The sequence below is a fragment of the Saccostrea cucullata genome, unplaced genomic scaffold, assembly GCF_032062105.1.
Source record: "Saccostrea cucullata isolate Sc308-1 unplaced genomic scaffold, CSIRO_AGI_Scuc_v1 ctg1726, whole genome shotgun sequence".
NCBI classification, from domain to species: Eukaryota; Metazoa; Mollusca; class Bivalvia; order Ostreida; family Ostreidae; genus Saccostrea; species Saccostrea cuccullata.
The window spans coordinates 68,536-87,249 of NW_026919262.1; the positions used below are offsets into that span (position 1 = coordinate 68,536).

General features: G+C 33.2%; 1 protein-coding gene across 1 annotated transcript; it reads right to left on the reverse strand.

Moving 5' to 3' along the window:
• Nucleotides 1–3,650: 3,650 nt before the first annotated feature.
• On the reverse strand, nt 3,651–11,315 carry LOC134283335 (uncharacterized). The gene is made up of 4 exons (XM_062765792.1): nt 11,143–11,315; nt 10,610–10,677; nt 6,064–6,204; nt 3,651–5,819 (listed from the first exon to the last, which is right to left on the reverse strand). Exons 1-4 carry the CDS (start codon nt 11,232–11,234, stop codon nt 5,302–5,304), a joined length of 819 nt encoding a protein of 272 aa, XP_062621776.1. The 5' UTR covers nt 11,235–11,315; the 3' UTR covers nt 3,651–5,301.
• Between the last annotated feature and the right edge of the window lie 7,399 nt (nt 11,316–18,714).

Here is an 18,714-nt window from a genome sequence, read left to right on the forward strand (position 1 = left end):
TTTGTTCAATTCATGACCCCCGGGGATAGGGTGGGGCCAAAATGGCCGGTCAAAGTTTTACATAGGATTATATAGGAAAAATCTTCTACTCAAGAACCACTGGGCCAGGAAAGATGAAACTCATGTGGAATCATCATCAGGTAGTGTAGATTCAAGTTTGTTCAAATCATGACCCCCGGGGCTAGGGTGGGGCCAAAACGGCCGATCAAAGTTTTACATAGGAATATATAGGAAAAATCTTCAAAAATCTTCTTCTCAAGAACCACTGGGCCAGGAAAGATGAAATTAAACTCATGTGGAATCATCCTCAGGTAGTGTAGATTCAAGTTTGTTGAAATGAAGGGCCACGCCTTTTTCCAAGGGGAGATAATTATGAATTAGAGAAAAATAAGTGGCATTTTTAAAAAAAAATCTTCTCAAGAACCACTGGGCCAGGAAAGATGAAACTCATGTGGAATCATCCTCAGGTAGTGTAGATTCAGGTTTGTTCATATCATGACCCCCGGAGCTAGGGTGGGGCCAAAATGGCCGATCAAAGTTTAACATAGGAATATATGGGAAAAATCTTCATAAATCTTCTTCTCAAGAACCACTGCGCCAGGAAAGATGAAACTCATGTGGAATCATCCTAAGGTAGTGTAGATTCAAGTTTGTTCAAATGAAGGGCCACGCCTTTTTCCAAGGGGAGATAATTATGAATTAGAGAAAAATAAGTGGCATTTTTAAAAAAAATCTTCTCAAGAACCACTGGGCCAGGAAAGATGAAACTCATGTGGAATCATCTTCAGGTAGTGTAGATTCAGATTTCTTCATATCATGACCCCCGGAGCTAGGGTGGGGCCAAAATGGCCGATCAAAGTTTTACATAGGAATATATGTGAAAAATCTTCAAAAATCTTCTTCTCAAGAACCACTGGGCCAGGAAAGATGAAACTCATGTGGAATCATCCTAAGGTAGTGTAGATTCAAGTTTGTTTAAATGAAGGGCCACGCCTTTTTCCAAGGGGAGATAATTATGAATTAGAGAAAAATAAGTGGCATTTTTAAAAAAAATCTTCTTCTCAAGAACCACTGGGCCAGGAAAGATGAAACTCATGTGGAATCATTCTCAGGTAGTGTAAATTCAAGTTTGTTCAAATCATGACTCCCGGGGCTAGGGTGGGGCCAAAATGGCCGATCAAAGTTTAACATAGGAATACATAGGAAAAATCTTAAAAAATGTTCTTCTCAAGAACCACTGGGCCAGGAAAGATGAAACTCATGTGGATTTATCCTCAGGTAGTGTAGATTCAAGTTTGTTCAATTCATGATCCCCGGGGATAGGGTGGGGCCAAAATGGCCGGTCAAAGTTTTACATAGGAATATATAGGAAAAATCTTTTAAAATCTTCTACTCAAGAACCACTGGGCCAGGAAAGATGAAACTCATGTGGAATCATCCTCAGGTAATGTAGATTCAAGTTTGTATAAATCATGACCCCTGGGGCTAGGCTGGTACCAAAATGGCCAAAGTATTAGATTTGAAAATAAAGGAAAAATCTTCTCAAGAACCATTGTGCTAGGAAAGATGAAACTCATGTGGAATCATCCTCAGGTAGTGTAGATTCAAGTTTGTTCAAATCATGACCCCCGGGGCTATGATGGGGCCAAAATGGCCGATAAAATTTTACACAGGAATACATAGGAAAAATCTTTAAAAATCTTCTCAAGAACCATTGAGACAGGAAAGATTAATTTCATGTGTAATTAACCTCAGGTAGTGTAGATTCAAGTTTGTTCAAATCATGACCCCCGGGGGTAGGGTGGGGCCAAAACTTCCGATCAAAGTTTAACATAGGTATGTATAGCGTATAGGAATTTTTAAAATCCTCTTTTCAAGTACTTCAAATCCATGCTTAGTGATATTTATATGGAATCATTCTCAAGTAGTGTAGATTCTAGTTTGACCCCTTTGGAGGTTAAAAGTCAAGCCCCCCCCCCCCCCCCCACGCCCCCCCCCCAACTCAGTAAACTTTCAGTTCTGATATGTGCTTTTTCCTAGCAAATTGCTCAGGTGAGCGATGTGGCCCCTGGGCCTCTTGTTAAATACACAATGATGTTTGACCTTGTAACCTTGACCTTGAAGTCTGACCTACTTTAGAAAAAATTAAATTGGCCATAATTTTTTAATTAAAACTTTAAGACACGGGGCTTTCATATTAAACATATGCATTATCTAAAGGACCTTTTTTAATACATGAAATTTCACTTTTGACCTGTAACTTTGATCTTGAAGTTTGACCTACTTAAAAAAAACTTTAACTATGCTCATTATTTATGAATGAGAAGAGATAGGGCATATCAAATCTGTGTATTGCTTATGACAAGACCTTTCTAATGTATGCATGTATATGATTTTTATGCGCCCGGATCGATAGATCCGGGGCGTATAATGTTTTTGTCCTGTCTGTTTGTCTGTCTGTTGTCAACTTTAACCTTCGCCAAAACCTTTGAACCATAAGAGATAGAGACTTCATATTTGGTATGCATACTCCACTTATAAAGTTCTTTCAAATGACATCAAGGTCAATGACCTTCTGACCTTGACTGTGACCTTTATGCTAAAAATAATTTTTCAATTGCTTGTCATAACTTTTGAACCATAGGAGATAGGGACTTCATATTTAGTATGCATACTCAACTAATAACGTTCCTTTAAATGACATCAAGGTCAGTGACCTTGTGACCTTGACTCTGACTTATATGCTAAAAATAGCTTTTTCCACTTTTTACCATAGATTTTGAACCATAGGAGTTACGGACTTCATATTTAGTATGCATCCTCCACTAATACAGTTCTTTCAAACAACACCAAGGTCAATATGCTAAAAATAGCTTTTTCCACTTTTTGCCATAGATTTTGAACCATAGGAGTTACGGACTTCATATTTAGTATGCATCCTCCACTAATACAGTTCTTTCAAACAACACCAAGGTCAATGACCATGTGACCTTGACTGTGACCTATATGCTAAAAAAAGCTTTTCCAACTCTTTGTCATAACTTTTGAACCATAGGAGATAAGGACTTCATATTTAGTATGCATACTCCACTAATTAAGTTCTTACAAACAACACCAAGGTCAATGACCTTGTGACCTTGACTGTGACCTATATACTAAAAATAGCTTTTTCGAACTTTGTTGACGCCGGGCGCATAGTGTTTCACAAACACATCTTGTTTATGTTTAGCATGTGACCTTGTACATGTATTTGAAGTTTGGCTTAATTCAAATATGCTTATTTTTCCTTATGACTTTAGATTTGGTTAATTCTAGAGTTGCGAAGTGAGAAGTAATCCTTACGTCGCTGGTTCCAATCCCACCGTAGGATGTAGAGACATGTTCTTTGGATCACACAGTATTAACCGAGGTGCCGTGTCTCATTAGGTGATGGCAAGAAAAAGACCCCTCCCTGCTCAATGGCTTTAAGTGCCAAGTATGGGACAAACTTTGTAGCTCTCCATCGGAAAGTGGTGGAGTCTCCAGATGAGTGAAAAATTCTCGAGAGGGACGTTAAACAATATACATGTACAATCAGTCAATCAACAAATATATAACTTTAGATTGAGAAGAGATAGGGCTTTTACATTTGACATGTGCATTTTTTTCTCCCTCATAAACCCCTCCTTAATAAATCTTTTCTTGACCAACTTGAAAAACAACAACAAATAGTTTAGGTTAGGTGCGTGGGTGTTTTATTTTTTATTTATTCTATATAAAAAGAAAATGACAAATTCAACGAATATTAACAAAAAGTGGCGTTTGAAAATTATAAGTACATGTACATGTATATTTATGCATTAGCACAGATGCAGAAAATAAAATGAAACATCTATGTTCATTAAGTTGATTGATGAAAGAATTGTGCAGATGTTCAATATGAGTATCAGTAAACGTTATACCGGGTATTAGAATTCTAAGCACATAATAGTTTCTACTAGATGTATTTTGTGAATTATTAGTTATTATCAGTTAATATAATGTTGCTTGTTTTGGAATTTATACATATAAACAAGTATTTTTTATTGTTATAAGTATATTGCTAAAATAGGAATTCAAAACAAAATGTTACCTGAGCAAATATGCTGTAGTGCTGACAAATAAAAAAAATGAACAAGCAACCCGATAAAGGTTTCCTTCGAAATCATTCAAGATTCTTTGCAAAAATATATACAGTTATCAATATAAGACAACAAAACAAATAGTAAATATAAATCGATTGAAAAGTAAAGAATCTTTTCGATACTGCCACTTAGCTCCTGATTAGTGTTTCAGGAAATTCTTGTTATCTAGCTTCAGGTTCAAGGCAAATCTCCTCTCTGCATACTAGTATATTCTCTTCTAGAAGATTTCACTGCTGAATGGAACATTTATAGTACATGTTTTCTTTGAGCGTAAGTCCTTAATTTTGAAGCGTGAGACAAGTCCTTAATTTTTTTTAATGGCCTGTTCTCGTTTTTCAGACGCGCAAGATACATTACTGGTAAAATAGGAAATGACCACTTGATGGCCATCACTCTGCAACTCATCAATACATTTTACAGACCATAACACTAATCAAATGTATGTAACAAAACATTGCACACACTTCAAGATAATTTATATATTTTTTTCAAATCTATAAAAAAAAAAACCTTTTCTTAATCATTGGTATGCTTTTGTTCCTCAATTATTATTACATGTACATGTTGTATGTGTTTGACTTTTTGCACAATTTTAATTGGCTTGCTTTCTCTAAAACGTGGTAAACAAGCTTGATTTCTGTAAATGAAAGAGATATATTTATAATGCAGTGCAAAGTCATATTACACATATTACATTACAGTGGGAACACAAATCAAAACACTGAAAGTAATTTTAAAAAGATCGGCTGACTCCAAAAAATAAATAAATCCTCTTTACATACACCAAGGGGGTAGGAAAAAGGTTAGCGAAAAGTTCCCTATACATGTATATTAATTATAGTAAATAAAACTATCGTCTTTTCATCAAATGGAGAAGTTAGATGATAATATCACCTTCTGTACTAGGTCTTTTTAACTGAAATTAGGTTAAGTGTGTATCTCCAAAAGGGTTATTCCCATATTCTATTAGTTTGTAAAGTCTCCGTTGCAAACTGTTCTTTGCTGACAGATATAATTATTTTCTTGTCAATCCTTTGTGGTGATACATTAATTTACAGTATGAATTTTGTTTCCCTTTTTACAACTGCATTTAGAACTGAAAACTCGATATTTTTAAGGTATGACGTTCAAACCAAATTTAAAAGGTTTCTCTGTTTATGTAGGATTCATAAATCTTTCCACTTTCATTTATGGAATTACCCATGTTTCTTTTTGGCTCTGTTGTATCCAGTCTTGTTAACCCTCTATCATTTTGGTCAGTCTTCATAACAACTGTAAAGTTCTTGTCTTCAGTGTCCATGTTGATGGTCACATTGGCCGTTCCATTGAACACAGCTTCATTATGCAAAGGTTGGTAGTTTTGGTACCCAAGTTTTTGTCCCTCCGCAATGTTGCTCGGCCATGTAACCTTGGAATTTTCTCCTGGCGCCATCACAGCTTTTGGTTTTTCGCAGCTCCTTTTGGTAATGTACAGCAATACTACGGCAAACGTTGCAATGGAAAATGCTACAGACAGTATTTGCCATGGGATGTCTTGCGTTTTTTCTCCTGAAATCTTGGAATTTGACTTTGGGAGCGAATCTATTGATTCATTCTCAATTCTCTGATTCAGTTTTTGCATCACTGGTACCCGAAAAGATTTCGACGTAGGGATTTCTATGTAAATTTATCATTTGTAACCATTAGATATACATGTATCTATAAATAACAGGATTATATTCTTTTTAGTTACAAAAAACCCCATATATTTATTAACTGTTATTTATCAGATACTATAAAAAGGAGTTTTTGTGAATAGATGAATTCTATTATCAAGTTGAAGTGTTATAAATTTATCACGGTATATACATTAAATTCATAATATGTAGATTATTTACTAGTAAATGTACGGTACATGTACCTGTTGTTGATACAGGACAACCAAAAGATACATTGCATTTGTCCTGTTCACATTGTGTACACAGGTTGGAGCATCCCTCCCCGTAACGACCAGGACTACAATGTCTGGTACAGTTATCACCGAAATATCCAGGGAGGCATCCTAAAACATATATACATGTGTATCTTGTAAGAATTAATCAAGAACATCTAAATAAGCTTAAGAGTAAGGATCCACTGACATTATACTATGGTATCAACTCAATACTAATATGTATTCTGATATCAAAATTGAAGATTCGAATTCGGGTACATGAGATCGAGAAAATAAATTAAAATGAGAAAAACGAATGTGCAAATTTAAAGTAATCTATAGGTATTTTTTTTCTTTCAGAAACTCGAAAAGGCATTTGTAACCTAGTAAATTTTATGAATTAAAATTTTCAATGCAACATAATATATAATTTTATGAAAAGAATTGGTATTTAAGATAAAAATTATTTATTTTGGACATATTGTTTTGTAGTAAACAGTTTTGTATTTACTGCCACCCGGTCAATTCAAAATCTGAAACATGACAATATGCTTAAAGAACATGTATATATATCTAGCATTTTTAGAAGGTAAAAAGGGAACTTTGACTTTGTTTGGTGTTTTTATAGCTATTTAAGGAATAAGATTCAGTCTTCTTTACCTCGAAGAGTGTTCGGATCGACTCGCATGTGAGATACATGTAGTTGCATTTATGTGTTAAATGAAAAGTGATGGCCGTACGTTATGGGAGTGAGTCTGTTTTATAACCGCTATATGGATTATCTCGTATACATGAATGCTAAAGATTCGCTGGATTTCCGTCATCAAGAACATACAAAGTTTTACTCTGGATAATTCAGAATTATTGTCCCCCGCTTTCGCGAAAGCGAGGGGACATTAAATCTCATTCGTCTGTCTGTCTGTCCGTCAGTCTGTCCGTCACAAAAACTTTAACCTTGCACATAACTTTTGATTTAGTGGAGCTATGACTTTCATATTTCACATGTGTATTCCTTGTGAGAAGTCCTTTCTTTGGGTACCACCAAATTTGACCTTTTGACCTTGACCTTGGAGTTTGACCCACTTTTCACAAAAATTCCAAACTTTTACTTTGGCCGTAACTTTTGAATAGTAGGTACTAGGACTTTTATATTTCACATATGTATTGTTTGTGGCAAAACCTTTCATTGGATAACAACAACCTTGACCTTTTGACCTTGATTTTGGAGATTTACGTACTTAAAAAACTTTAACCTTGACCATAACTTTTGAACGGTGAGGACGAAGGCTTTCGTACTTCACATATGTATTCCTTGTGAGAAGACCTTTCATTGGATACCAATACTTTTGCCCTTTGACCTTGACCTTGGAGTTTTAATTACATTTTAAAAACTTCAACCTTGGTTACAACTTTGAAACAGTAGATACTAGTAGGAATTTTATATTTCACATATGTATTCCTTGTGGCAAGACATTTCATTGGATACCAATAACCTTGACCTTTTGACCTTGACCTTGGAGATTTATGTACTTATGAAAAAACTTTAACCTTGACCATAACTTTTGAACGGTGAGGACTAGGGCTTTTGTACTTCACATATGTGATCCTTTTGAGAAGACCTTTCATTGGATACCAATAGCTTTTACCCTTTGACCTTGACCTTGGAGTTTAAACTACTTTTTAAACATACTTTAACTTTGGTCAAAACTTTTGAACGGTAAATACTAGGACTTTTATATTTTGCATATGAATTCTTTGTGGCAAGTCCTTTCATTGGATATCAACAACTTTGACCTTTCCACCCTGACCTTAAAGATTTATGTACTTATGAAAAAACTTTAACCTTGACCATAAATTTTGAACAGTAAGGGCTAGGGCTTTCATACTTCACATATGTAATCCTTGTGAGAAAACGTTTCATTGGATATCAACAACTTTGACCCTTTGATCTTGACCTTGGAGTTGACCTACTTTTAAAAAAACTTTTTACTTTGGCCATAACTTTTTAACGGTCAGGATTAGGGTTTTCATTCTTCAAAAAAAATCAACTTCAGTGTTACTTTCTAAATAAATGACATTTGATAGGATGTTCGTATTACACACAATATGTCATAAAAATAACATCTCACCCACAAAGACACCGAAAGCAGGGGACCACAATTCTTTGAATTTGCTTGTTTAAACGTTTAGATGTGTGTGTCCGCGTGTTAGCATTTTTGTAACTTTACTTGATTTATTTTCGGATATACAAACTTTAAAAAACATCTATATTTCGTATAAAATGTTAAGTTCCATCACATGTTCTCTTGTATTACTTTAAAGTCGTTTACTTAATTTAATTTTCAAACAAAAATTAGGGAGCGACTGTGAAAAAGTGCGACCAACAAAAAAAAAACAATGAAGCAACATGAGTTACACTGAAATGGAGATTTTAAAGATATAAGAGAGAGTAAGATAGTTCCCGCTTGTGTAAAACACGCGTATTGCAACGAATTTGTTCATAATTATGAATTAAGCATGTCTGTGAGATTTACCATGAATTTGTCAGAATCAGAATCAGAATCAGTTTATTCTCTCAAACCATACAACATGGTACATGAGGAACATAATGTATATACAATGTCTATAAAGTCGTCAGAGGTACATTTAGTATAAACATACACACACACACACACACACACACACACACACACACACACACACACACACACACACACACACACACACACACACACACACATATATATATATATATATATATATATATATATATATATATATATATATATATATATATATATATATATATATATATATATATATATACATAAATAAATGTTTTACAACTGCATGTAGAGAGGATGTACATATAGTACATGTAATAATAAAGTATATGCAAAAAGAAAACACCAGGAGGACAGCTAAGAAGGACAGACAGTCTCAAATATTTTTGAAATAAATGTACGAAAAAGTTATTGGGTTATGTACATCTGAAAAAGGTTACAAAAATTAATAATTTCAAAATTTTCCACAATTTCAAAAATATTTGCACTGGCTACAACATAACAGTGCTGCTATTCTTACATGTGACACTACCTGTATTTTTATCTCTGCCAACCCGGCTATTCACAATATACAAGTCATTATTTTTACAAAAGTCAACAAATTTATGTCCATAATTATTTACAGTACAATCTTGTACAACTCTTTCTAAAGGAATCTGGTGGTCATTTAATATCGAACACGTGCTTACTTGCTGTTTATATAGACCGTCAATTTGATTGGCTATAGTATATTAATTGATACCTGTTCTGCATGTATTCTAATGAAACGTTTGTCCGAGTTTTTCAATTCTTAAAAAATGGGTGTGTCATATTATATGGCAATCAACTTCTAAACATAGCTGAAAACGTTCCATCCAAAAGGAAAATTTTATCACTTCAATGCGCTTCATTGTATCATAATGCATACTTTTGCAAAAGTACGAATTTAAACATGAAGACCAAAGACTAACTGGAAAACGGGAAGCTGCAAGTTGATACGGAAATTATTGTATAATTTAGTAATATGATTTTGTAAATCCGATTTCAAAATCGTGATAAATTAGGTTCAATTCTTGAAATAATTTTATAATACTTTTCATCATATCAGTTTTCCGGTAAAAATAAAATATTTTAGCTACATTTTCAAGTGTGCAATTTTCCATCCAGTTCCTTTCCTTTTTTACGCATAAAAAATGCACGCACTACACAATGTAAAAAGGTTAGAGAATGAATAATTTATTTAATTAAATTGTGCCGATTGATTAAAACACAAATTCAATGGACTGAAATTTAACAAAAGTAAAATTAAATGTTTTTGTCTCAATCTATTTGCAGGGGAGAAATGTAAATTATAAAACGATTAATTCATCTCAATCAATGTAAGCATGCCATGCTAAAGTCGATAGATTTAAATCTGTTCCTCATCTGCATTTGTTTCATCCCCTAGCTATTGATTTTCATCAAATTAAAAATATCATAAAAGCATAGTTCTCGAGATTCTAAATATAGATATTTAATTTTTTTCTTGAACAGATTTTTATCTCATTAATAAATTAAGCGTGAGAGATATTATATATTTCACAACTTTGTATTTAAACCGAAATAATATTTTTGATTTCTTAATATCCTCTAATTAAAACTCGTGACATTTTAATTCCCTTTTCGCTTCCCTTTCATTTGATGATCAGCTTCGTGTCGTCATGAGTTTCATCAGGGCTTTCAAATTTTGTTATTTTTTGTAGTAAAAAGTTTATTTTAGGTTTGATTTTATATAACTTTACATAATCATGATCTTTAAATATCATGATTAAATAATGTTACAAATATTTGTTCAATCATGTATTAGTATATGTATATATATTGTATAGGTACACGTTAGAAGTAACCAAGAGAGAAATTCAAATTAGATAGCATGCAAGAACAAATCTTCCTGATTCTTCTTTCTTTTTTGTTAAATGTTTTCTGTAAATGCAAGCATCAACTTAAAATACTTGTGTCACAGTTCCTCAATGTTTCGTTCCACATATACCCGTTACAACATTCGTAATTCCCACTTTTCCTGTACAAGAGAAATAAATATGACAAATACAATGTACCAATGCCTGAAATGTAACACTGTTTATTTGTTTAATTAAACACATAGGATACTCAAGATCAACCGCACAAAAAAAAAAAAAAAAAAAAAAAACCTTTCTAATTTTATATGACAAAATCAATGTCCAAATGACTGAATTGATTTTTACATTATATTGTACATGTTGTTTTTTGAATGCTACGCATGCCATTTGTCTCTAACACTATGTGTAAAATTATGTTATGACATTTCGGAACCCCCAAACCCCCTCCCCCCAACTCCCCCAAAACTAAAAAAAGAGTTACTTTGCTAACATATCATTCATTTTTCTAAAAAAAAACTATTTTTTTGCATTTTGCAAGCTTTAAATTACAATGTTAGCAATGAATTAGCAATGGAGAAATCCAACTGTTTTCTGATATTAATCAGCATTTTAAACTTATTACTTACCCTAAACATTGAAGTGAGTGCGTCCTTGCTACAATTGAAAAACAGATTATGGCACAAATTCTTAACAGTCGATTGTTTTTGAGGACACACATCACTGACGTTTTTTGAATAATAAAAGTATTTAGAATTTTGAAATATGCATGTATATTGCTTGAATTCTTTTTTATTAATGAAATAACTATTCCAAAAAATCATCTTAAAATTTCCTTGTTTTGATGATTAATGACGTATTTCCCGTTTTCCTTAAATTTAGAATGATTAACATATGTTTGTATGCACAACAACTTTGCGGACTTCCCTGCTTAATTGTTGCTGTCGCAGAACAGGTGTATCGATCGACTTTCTGCTTTTACACTGCGTGACATATGCAGACATCTCGGCCAGTGTCTCTAATTGGGATAAATTCGTTATAGTCTAATGGAGTTCGCGCGTTCATCATGGTCATAGAATTTAAAAATACGCAAAGTAGCCTTAGCTTTCAAGACTTTATTTTCTCCCTCGTTTCACTCCTCCGCAAATAAATATTTTCTTGACTAATTTATTGAAAAACAAAGAAAAAGAATATACTGTAGGATTGTTGCGTTCGTTACAAATCGCATTTTTATTCAAAACATACAAGTCAAACTCATAAATTTTACAAGATAAACAATGCAAGGGCTGGGAGGGCAGGGAAAGCCAAAGACACAAAACAACCTGCGATTCATTGTAACGAACGTCGCATTAATCGAACATTCCCCGGTAAAAGTATTTATAATGAGCGCTAAATCGCTCGTGCATGAAAAACCAGTTTCTTTAGATACGAAGTTTCACGGAGAATACCGAAGTAAAACCGTAAAGAAATAAATTTATTTTCTCCCTCGTTTCACTCCTCCGCAAATAAATATTTTCTTGACTAATTTATTGAAAAACAAAGAAAAAGAATATACTGTAGGATTGTTGCGTTCGTTACAAATCGCATTAAACAAAGGACAGTAGTTGCAATATGATAATTTTATAATCCAAGGTTCATTGAAACCAGAATTTTATGTTCAAGATTGTCTTTTATATAACCTTCTTTGGCTTTATCCGTGACCCACCGACCACATTTTAAGCAATCGATCAGACACATTATTAACAGCGGCTGTAACTCCGCCGCTACGTAAACTGTGTAAAGCATATTTAGAACTGTCAAAGCCAATTTCATTTAAAGAAGACACTAATATTTCCCTAGCTCTTGTATATGACAGAGGTTTGGATTTATTTGAAGCTTTTTATTTATTGAGGGATTTTACAAAATTTACAGCTGTAAACATGTAATCATTGAAAGACTTATTCATCTCTAACATGTCGATGTATTTGTTTAACCAAAACACAGGGCACAAATCGTTTCCAGTTTTTGCGATTATCACCGAATTTCCTCAATGTGAGCACTTTCCCATTTAATATCACATAATCGAATATTTGATAATTCACTGAATCTAAAGAAACCAGAAAATCCCAATAAACACATCACAAAGGATCTTAATTTCGGCACATTAGAAGGATCAAGAAAAATCCATCAATTTACGTAATATATCTGCAGTGATAGGTTCTTTATTGCTGATAGGTTTTGATAACATGCGCCTTCCACCTTCAAGCACTAGTTTCAGGGACTTATCTTCGCATGGATTCAAATTTGAAGAAAATTCATGAGAGTCCAACTTATACTGTAGAAATACGCTTCCAGAACCGACGTTGATACCCTCTGTTGCAACCTCCCATAAAACGAGCAACAGAAGACACTGATGCAGGAAGATGCGTAATTGAATGCTTCGAACACCTGTCTCTGAATTTAGAGAAATATATGTCGTACATCTTGTTCGTTGACTGTGATTTTGCATTTTTCACGATACGTGGCAAAGACTCCACCATATAGCTAAAATGAAGATCGACTTTAAACTTGACAATATTTATCCATTGGCCTTGATAATTCTTCAAAGTCTGAAATATATAACAATAAACCACATTAAAATTCAAACCAAATTTGCACAGCAACCAATAATAGCCACGGTATTATATCACACATATTTACAATTAACTTTATCATCAACATCAAAATAGGAGAGCAGTCCTCCATGATTAAAAATCAGTCATCAAAATATACGATTTTCAGAACCAGTATTTTAGATTATAATCTTATGTTAGCAATGCAATCATTCAAATCTAGGAGAGCAGTCCTCCTTATTGGATAGCAGTCATCCAATCATTTAATTTCAGTAGGCATGCATATTGTACACTGGTTAGCAGTCAACCTTTGTGTACTAATCTGTCCATATTTCACAATTAAAGCATGCAAATGAACAAATAAATATAGTGTTACAGTGACTTAATTACGAAGCATCCAATCCCAGTGCTATAACATTACTGATTAATTTGTGAGCTGCAAATACTCTATTTTTATCAGAATCCGAAATGTTTTTTTTTTTTTTTTAATACTTTTTAATATCTTTCTCCTTATTGGATAGCAGTCATCCAATCATTTAATTTCAGTATGCATGTACATTGTACACTGGTTAGCAGTCAACCTTTGTGTACTAATCTGTCCATATTTCACAATCAAAGCGTGCATATGAACATATGAATATAGTGTTACAATGACTTAATTACGAAGCATCCAATTGCGGTGTTATAACATTGTGAGCTGCAAATACGTTAATTTTATCAGAACCTGAAATGAATTTTTTTTTTTTTTTTTTTTTTTTGCTCATATCTTTCACAAACCACAAGAACTTTCAATTTTGGTCGATCAAAGAAGACCAAAAAGCTGCTGAATTCCATTTCGGAACAATTAAAGCACCATCACTACTAAGTCAGAAACGTACTGACATTCCCATTTTTTACTGACAAACTTAGAAAATTACTGACAATGTGCTGTCGTTACTGTAAAACTTAGACAATTATTGACCTTTTTACTGCCGGTACTGATAAACTTAGAAAAGTGCTGACAATCTTAGTCGGTGCTGATAAACTTAGACAATTACTGACCCGTTTACTGTCCCTGCTGAAAAACTTAGACAAGTGCTGACATTTACTGATAATTACTGTCCCTATTGTTCTCGCTCTCGGGGAGGCTGCAGTGGTGTGAAAATGACTGTGTGTTATACTTTGCATTTAAAAACAGTCTTATTTTAATTTTTGATGAAAAAAAAAATCCCAGGCAGTTATCATTTTTATAATCTAAATATTATTGATATCTGTAAAATAATTCAGAATATGATTTGAAATTAACTATGAGTAAATCAAGTTTAAATTTATGTGTTGAATGTATATATCCCTGTTTAATTAAAGAATTAAAATTAATTAATCATCAAGTTAGTTTTCATCTATTTATTTCTTTGCAGACAGATATCTGACTTTAATGTTGAGTCCCCCCCCTTGTTTTCACGATCGGAAAGTTGTATCAATTTTTTTTCACAAACAGGACAGATTTCTCTTGTTAAGGGGGGACCTATGTCGTTCGACGTCAAAGCAGCGTTATGTGACGTCACAATAGCGACGTTTGTTTTTTTCCCGCTGACTTTTGCAACTGTGATTATAGGCATAACATTGTTATTAATCAAAAACGTACACAGTTTACAAAAAGAAACTTTTTTCATCATTTAAAACAGTTTTATTTGATTTATGGAGTTTGTTAATATCAGAATTCTCTTCCTTTAGTTGATAATTCATAGCAATTTCAGTTGTGAAGAAATACCTCTATGATATATACTGATATAAAAATGCAAAAAAAATATAAGATAAAATTCAGCGCAGACAGCGGCTTAAACTAGGGAAATATGTATAATTTTATGATTACCATTAATTGTATTTTCTGGATAAAACTAAGAAAAAATCAAGAAATGTACTTGTACCTATATTTACTTATTGATTAATAGTGTATGTAGATTTAATTGTGTAAAGTCATTCCTAGGTTCTATTAGGTGTTGGTTGTTGACAGGGAAAGGGGGGGGGGCAGAATGATTAGAATGAAGAAGAAAAGAGTTTATCTGTTTAAATTATTTCTTATCAAAACAAGATACTCGTTTTTTGCAAAATAGTTTTATATTCAGATGTTTGTCAGTGCTAACTTACGTTTTTTTAGTGCACAAAGGTCAATATTTATGACAGAAGAGTACGAAAATAAAAGAAAACGTCATATTTCTCGTTTATTTTATCATAAAGGTATACTTTTGTCCTTGTTGAAATAAAGAGAGGAGTCATTTCTTTCAAAAAATATGAATTACAACATTTTCACACAAAGACTTTTTAAGACATTACCTGTTATGCATGTCGGAATTGTAAAAAATACAACAAGAAAAACGGGGTGAAACTTACATTGTGCTTTTTTATAATTTTTCATGCGAGATGAATTACAATATACTTGCCTTCATTTAAAAGATACAAGTCATATAAATTAAATACATGTTGATTTCGAATGTGATTTTACATTTTTGGTTCTTTTTAGCGCATATTTGGAGTAGAACAATAATGTCTGAATATAATCTATTTTTAGCATTTCACATTGTTTTTGCACGTGCTCCTGTGTAAAAATAAGCATATAAAGGTATTGTTTTTAATACCTAAAAATTAAGATCAAGTGGTCGGGAAAGAAATGTCAAAGTTTTGAAAATTTCACACAAAGACTTTTCGGACATTGGTCCCCCCTTAAAAAGGATATCTTCTAAATATTGAATAATTACTGATAGGTAATTCAGTTTCCTAAGGTTCTCGGACATCTGTACAAGTCATATAATTATATACCCCTGTTTAAGATTTCCAGTTTCATTTGCTCATACGGGAGTTCCCCTATTGAACAGTACAGTGTTCCATATATAAACTTGTACTATGCCTTGTTAATTTTGTCACTTAAAACATTATTTCTAAATGAATGGTTGGCTGATCGATTACGCAGGGTTCATAAGTACCCAATGTCTGTAAGTCCGAGACTAATAAATGATTATCAGACTAGTAATAAAAATTCATGTACTAGCAATTATAGAAATCTTACGGAAAATATTTATATTTACTAGGTCAGCAGTAAGACTATTATTAGCAGTAACACTATTCTCAAATATTTTTCTTCTCTCTCTCCCTCCCTCTCTCTCTCTTTCTTAAAGATACAAACAGTATTGACACTTCAACATGTTTAAGTTACTTAAATACTTGAGAAGTACTGCGTTTATTCACATTGCCGAGGGGGTTAGATCACTAATTAGTTTTTAAACTTAATCTTCAAGTATTTTTAATCATGATTCAATTTTAACAAAAATAATTATTATATTACATGTTTTGTACCTTCCATTTTTCCCCTGTAGCTATCGGTGAATTGGAATTATTTTAATTTTATGTGCTGAAATTAAATTTCATCTTATTAAAGTAGGTAGGCGTAGGGTGTTGTGATGTTAACATAGTAATAAGGCAGAATGCGGACTTGTCTAGTAAAATATTTTACTAAGTAGTGAAAATTGGAAGTCATTAGTCCGTCGAACCAGTGCTCACAAATATTTATTTCGAACTTTCTAGCATACATGTATAAGCCCCACCCCCCCTCCCCCTTCTATGCACACACATTACATGAAAAAAAATCTAGTATACCGGTACTTGAATATGATTTATAAAAATGTGTAAGTTTTTTGAATGATGAAAATTTATTTGTCCATTTGATCAATTTATACCCGTCCCGTAATCATTATTTATTTGATTCAGGTTTCATTAACATCTTTCCTTTTCATAAGATTAGGATTACGCAGGTACGATAAGGCTTCCCAGAGAATATTGTAGTGTACTCTCTGCATGAACTTCTCTGAACTACAAATGTATGACGTCATAATTGAAAATGACGTCAAGTCACTGTATACTTGAGCTGTAATGATGGGGAGAATATCATAAACTTAACACCTTATTTCAATCTGCATAAAAAGTTGCGGAATTCTAGTTTAAAATGAACATGATTTTATCATTTTTTCTAAGTGTAATATATCCGAATAATATAGATAACCTAGCTTTGTTAATCTTGTTTAAGAGTCAGCGTGTTCAAACTTCGTACGAAAATATACGTTTGACATTTACCCTTTTTTATACCCGTGGACAGAGGCAGAATTCAAAACATGTGTGTAAAAGAGCCTGGCGCAGGTTGTAAATGAGGATTTATTTAATATCTTTTGTGGAATTATGTAAGAAGAGTTCCCCTCTAACCGAATCTTGCTTGGGAAAAATGAATGATGGCTTTGTTTTAAAACAGTTGACGATATTCGGCGGAAAATACCCTCAGATTTGTCGGTAATTTGAAGTGAATCTGAAATAAATTGTTCCAAAGAAATAGTATAACTTTTCCCAAGCACATTTCGGTTTCACAAGGATGCAACGAGTTTATTTATGTGACAAAAATTAATAAAAATTGTGTTAACAACCTGCGCCGAAGCGATTTATGTGAAACATTTCAAAAAAGAAGAAATGACCGTCACGTGATCAACAAGGTCATGTGACATCGTAACAAATATGTTTATAGATAGCCTAGGGGATCCTTTCTATGAATTTGGCGCACTGAAGTACATAACTTAAAAATAAAACTAAAAATCAACTTGGCAATGCAGTGTTACGTTTTAAATGCATTTTAAGCTCCGGGTAGCCTTAACAGTACTGCGTATTCGCTAACTGTAGGTTCCCACTATTTTCCGTGACGAGTTACCATTCACATCTCTCTCTCTCCCTCCTCTCTCTTTCTCCAAAAAATCAATATCGACCCAGGCAAAGTTTAAAATACATAGGCGTAGTCACAGGGGGGGGGGCAGCGGGGGCACTAGCCCCCCCCCCACTTTCAGATCGGGGGGGGGGGGGGCAAGAGTATGTCTGTGCCCCCCCCCCCACTTTTTAATGAAGAACATAATCACAGCTATTTTTCCCCAACATTACCTTTCCTACACGAAATAGGATTTTCGAGTTTGGGCAACTTTTCATTTTTTTTTTTTTTTTTTTTTTTTTTTTTTTTTTTTTTGCTTGTCAAAGAATTTCTGGAGTTTAGCCCCCCCCCCCACTTTTAAGTTTGTGAGTACGCCTCTGAAATACATGTATAGTTAAACCCCGGCTGATTTTTTTTATTGTCATAATACTGCTGCATATAAATTGTGTTTGATTTTTTAAATGGAAATATACTATGAACTATTTTTATTTGATTGATAATCTAACAAATTCCTCACTCCACTGTCCTACACACACACTAACACGACTAAACAAAAAATCTTAGGAACCAGTAATTTTTACAAAACTTTGGATGTAATGTACCCCTTCTCATATATTTATTTTTGCTTACATCTTTAAACAATTTGTACCTTTCCCCGGTTGGTTTTTACATCAATCTTCTTTTTCATTAATCGTTAATTTTATCTTACGTCGGTATATTAAAAAAAATTATTTATTTAATCTAAGAAGAGGTTGAAGGATTGTAGATTGCATATTTATATTACGTATGTGTTGGTGTTGAATTTCTCAAATTCAAACTGTCTTGAAGAAGAGTCTACCTGTCGCCGTAATGTTGCGTAACTAACTTCCAGTAAAATCCGGCGAGTGTTCTTCTGT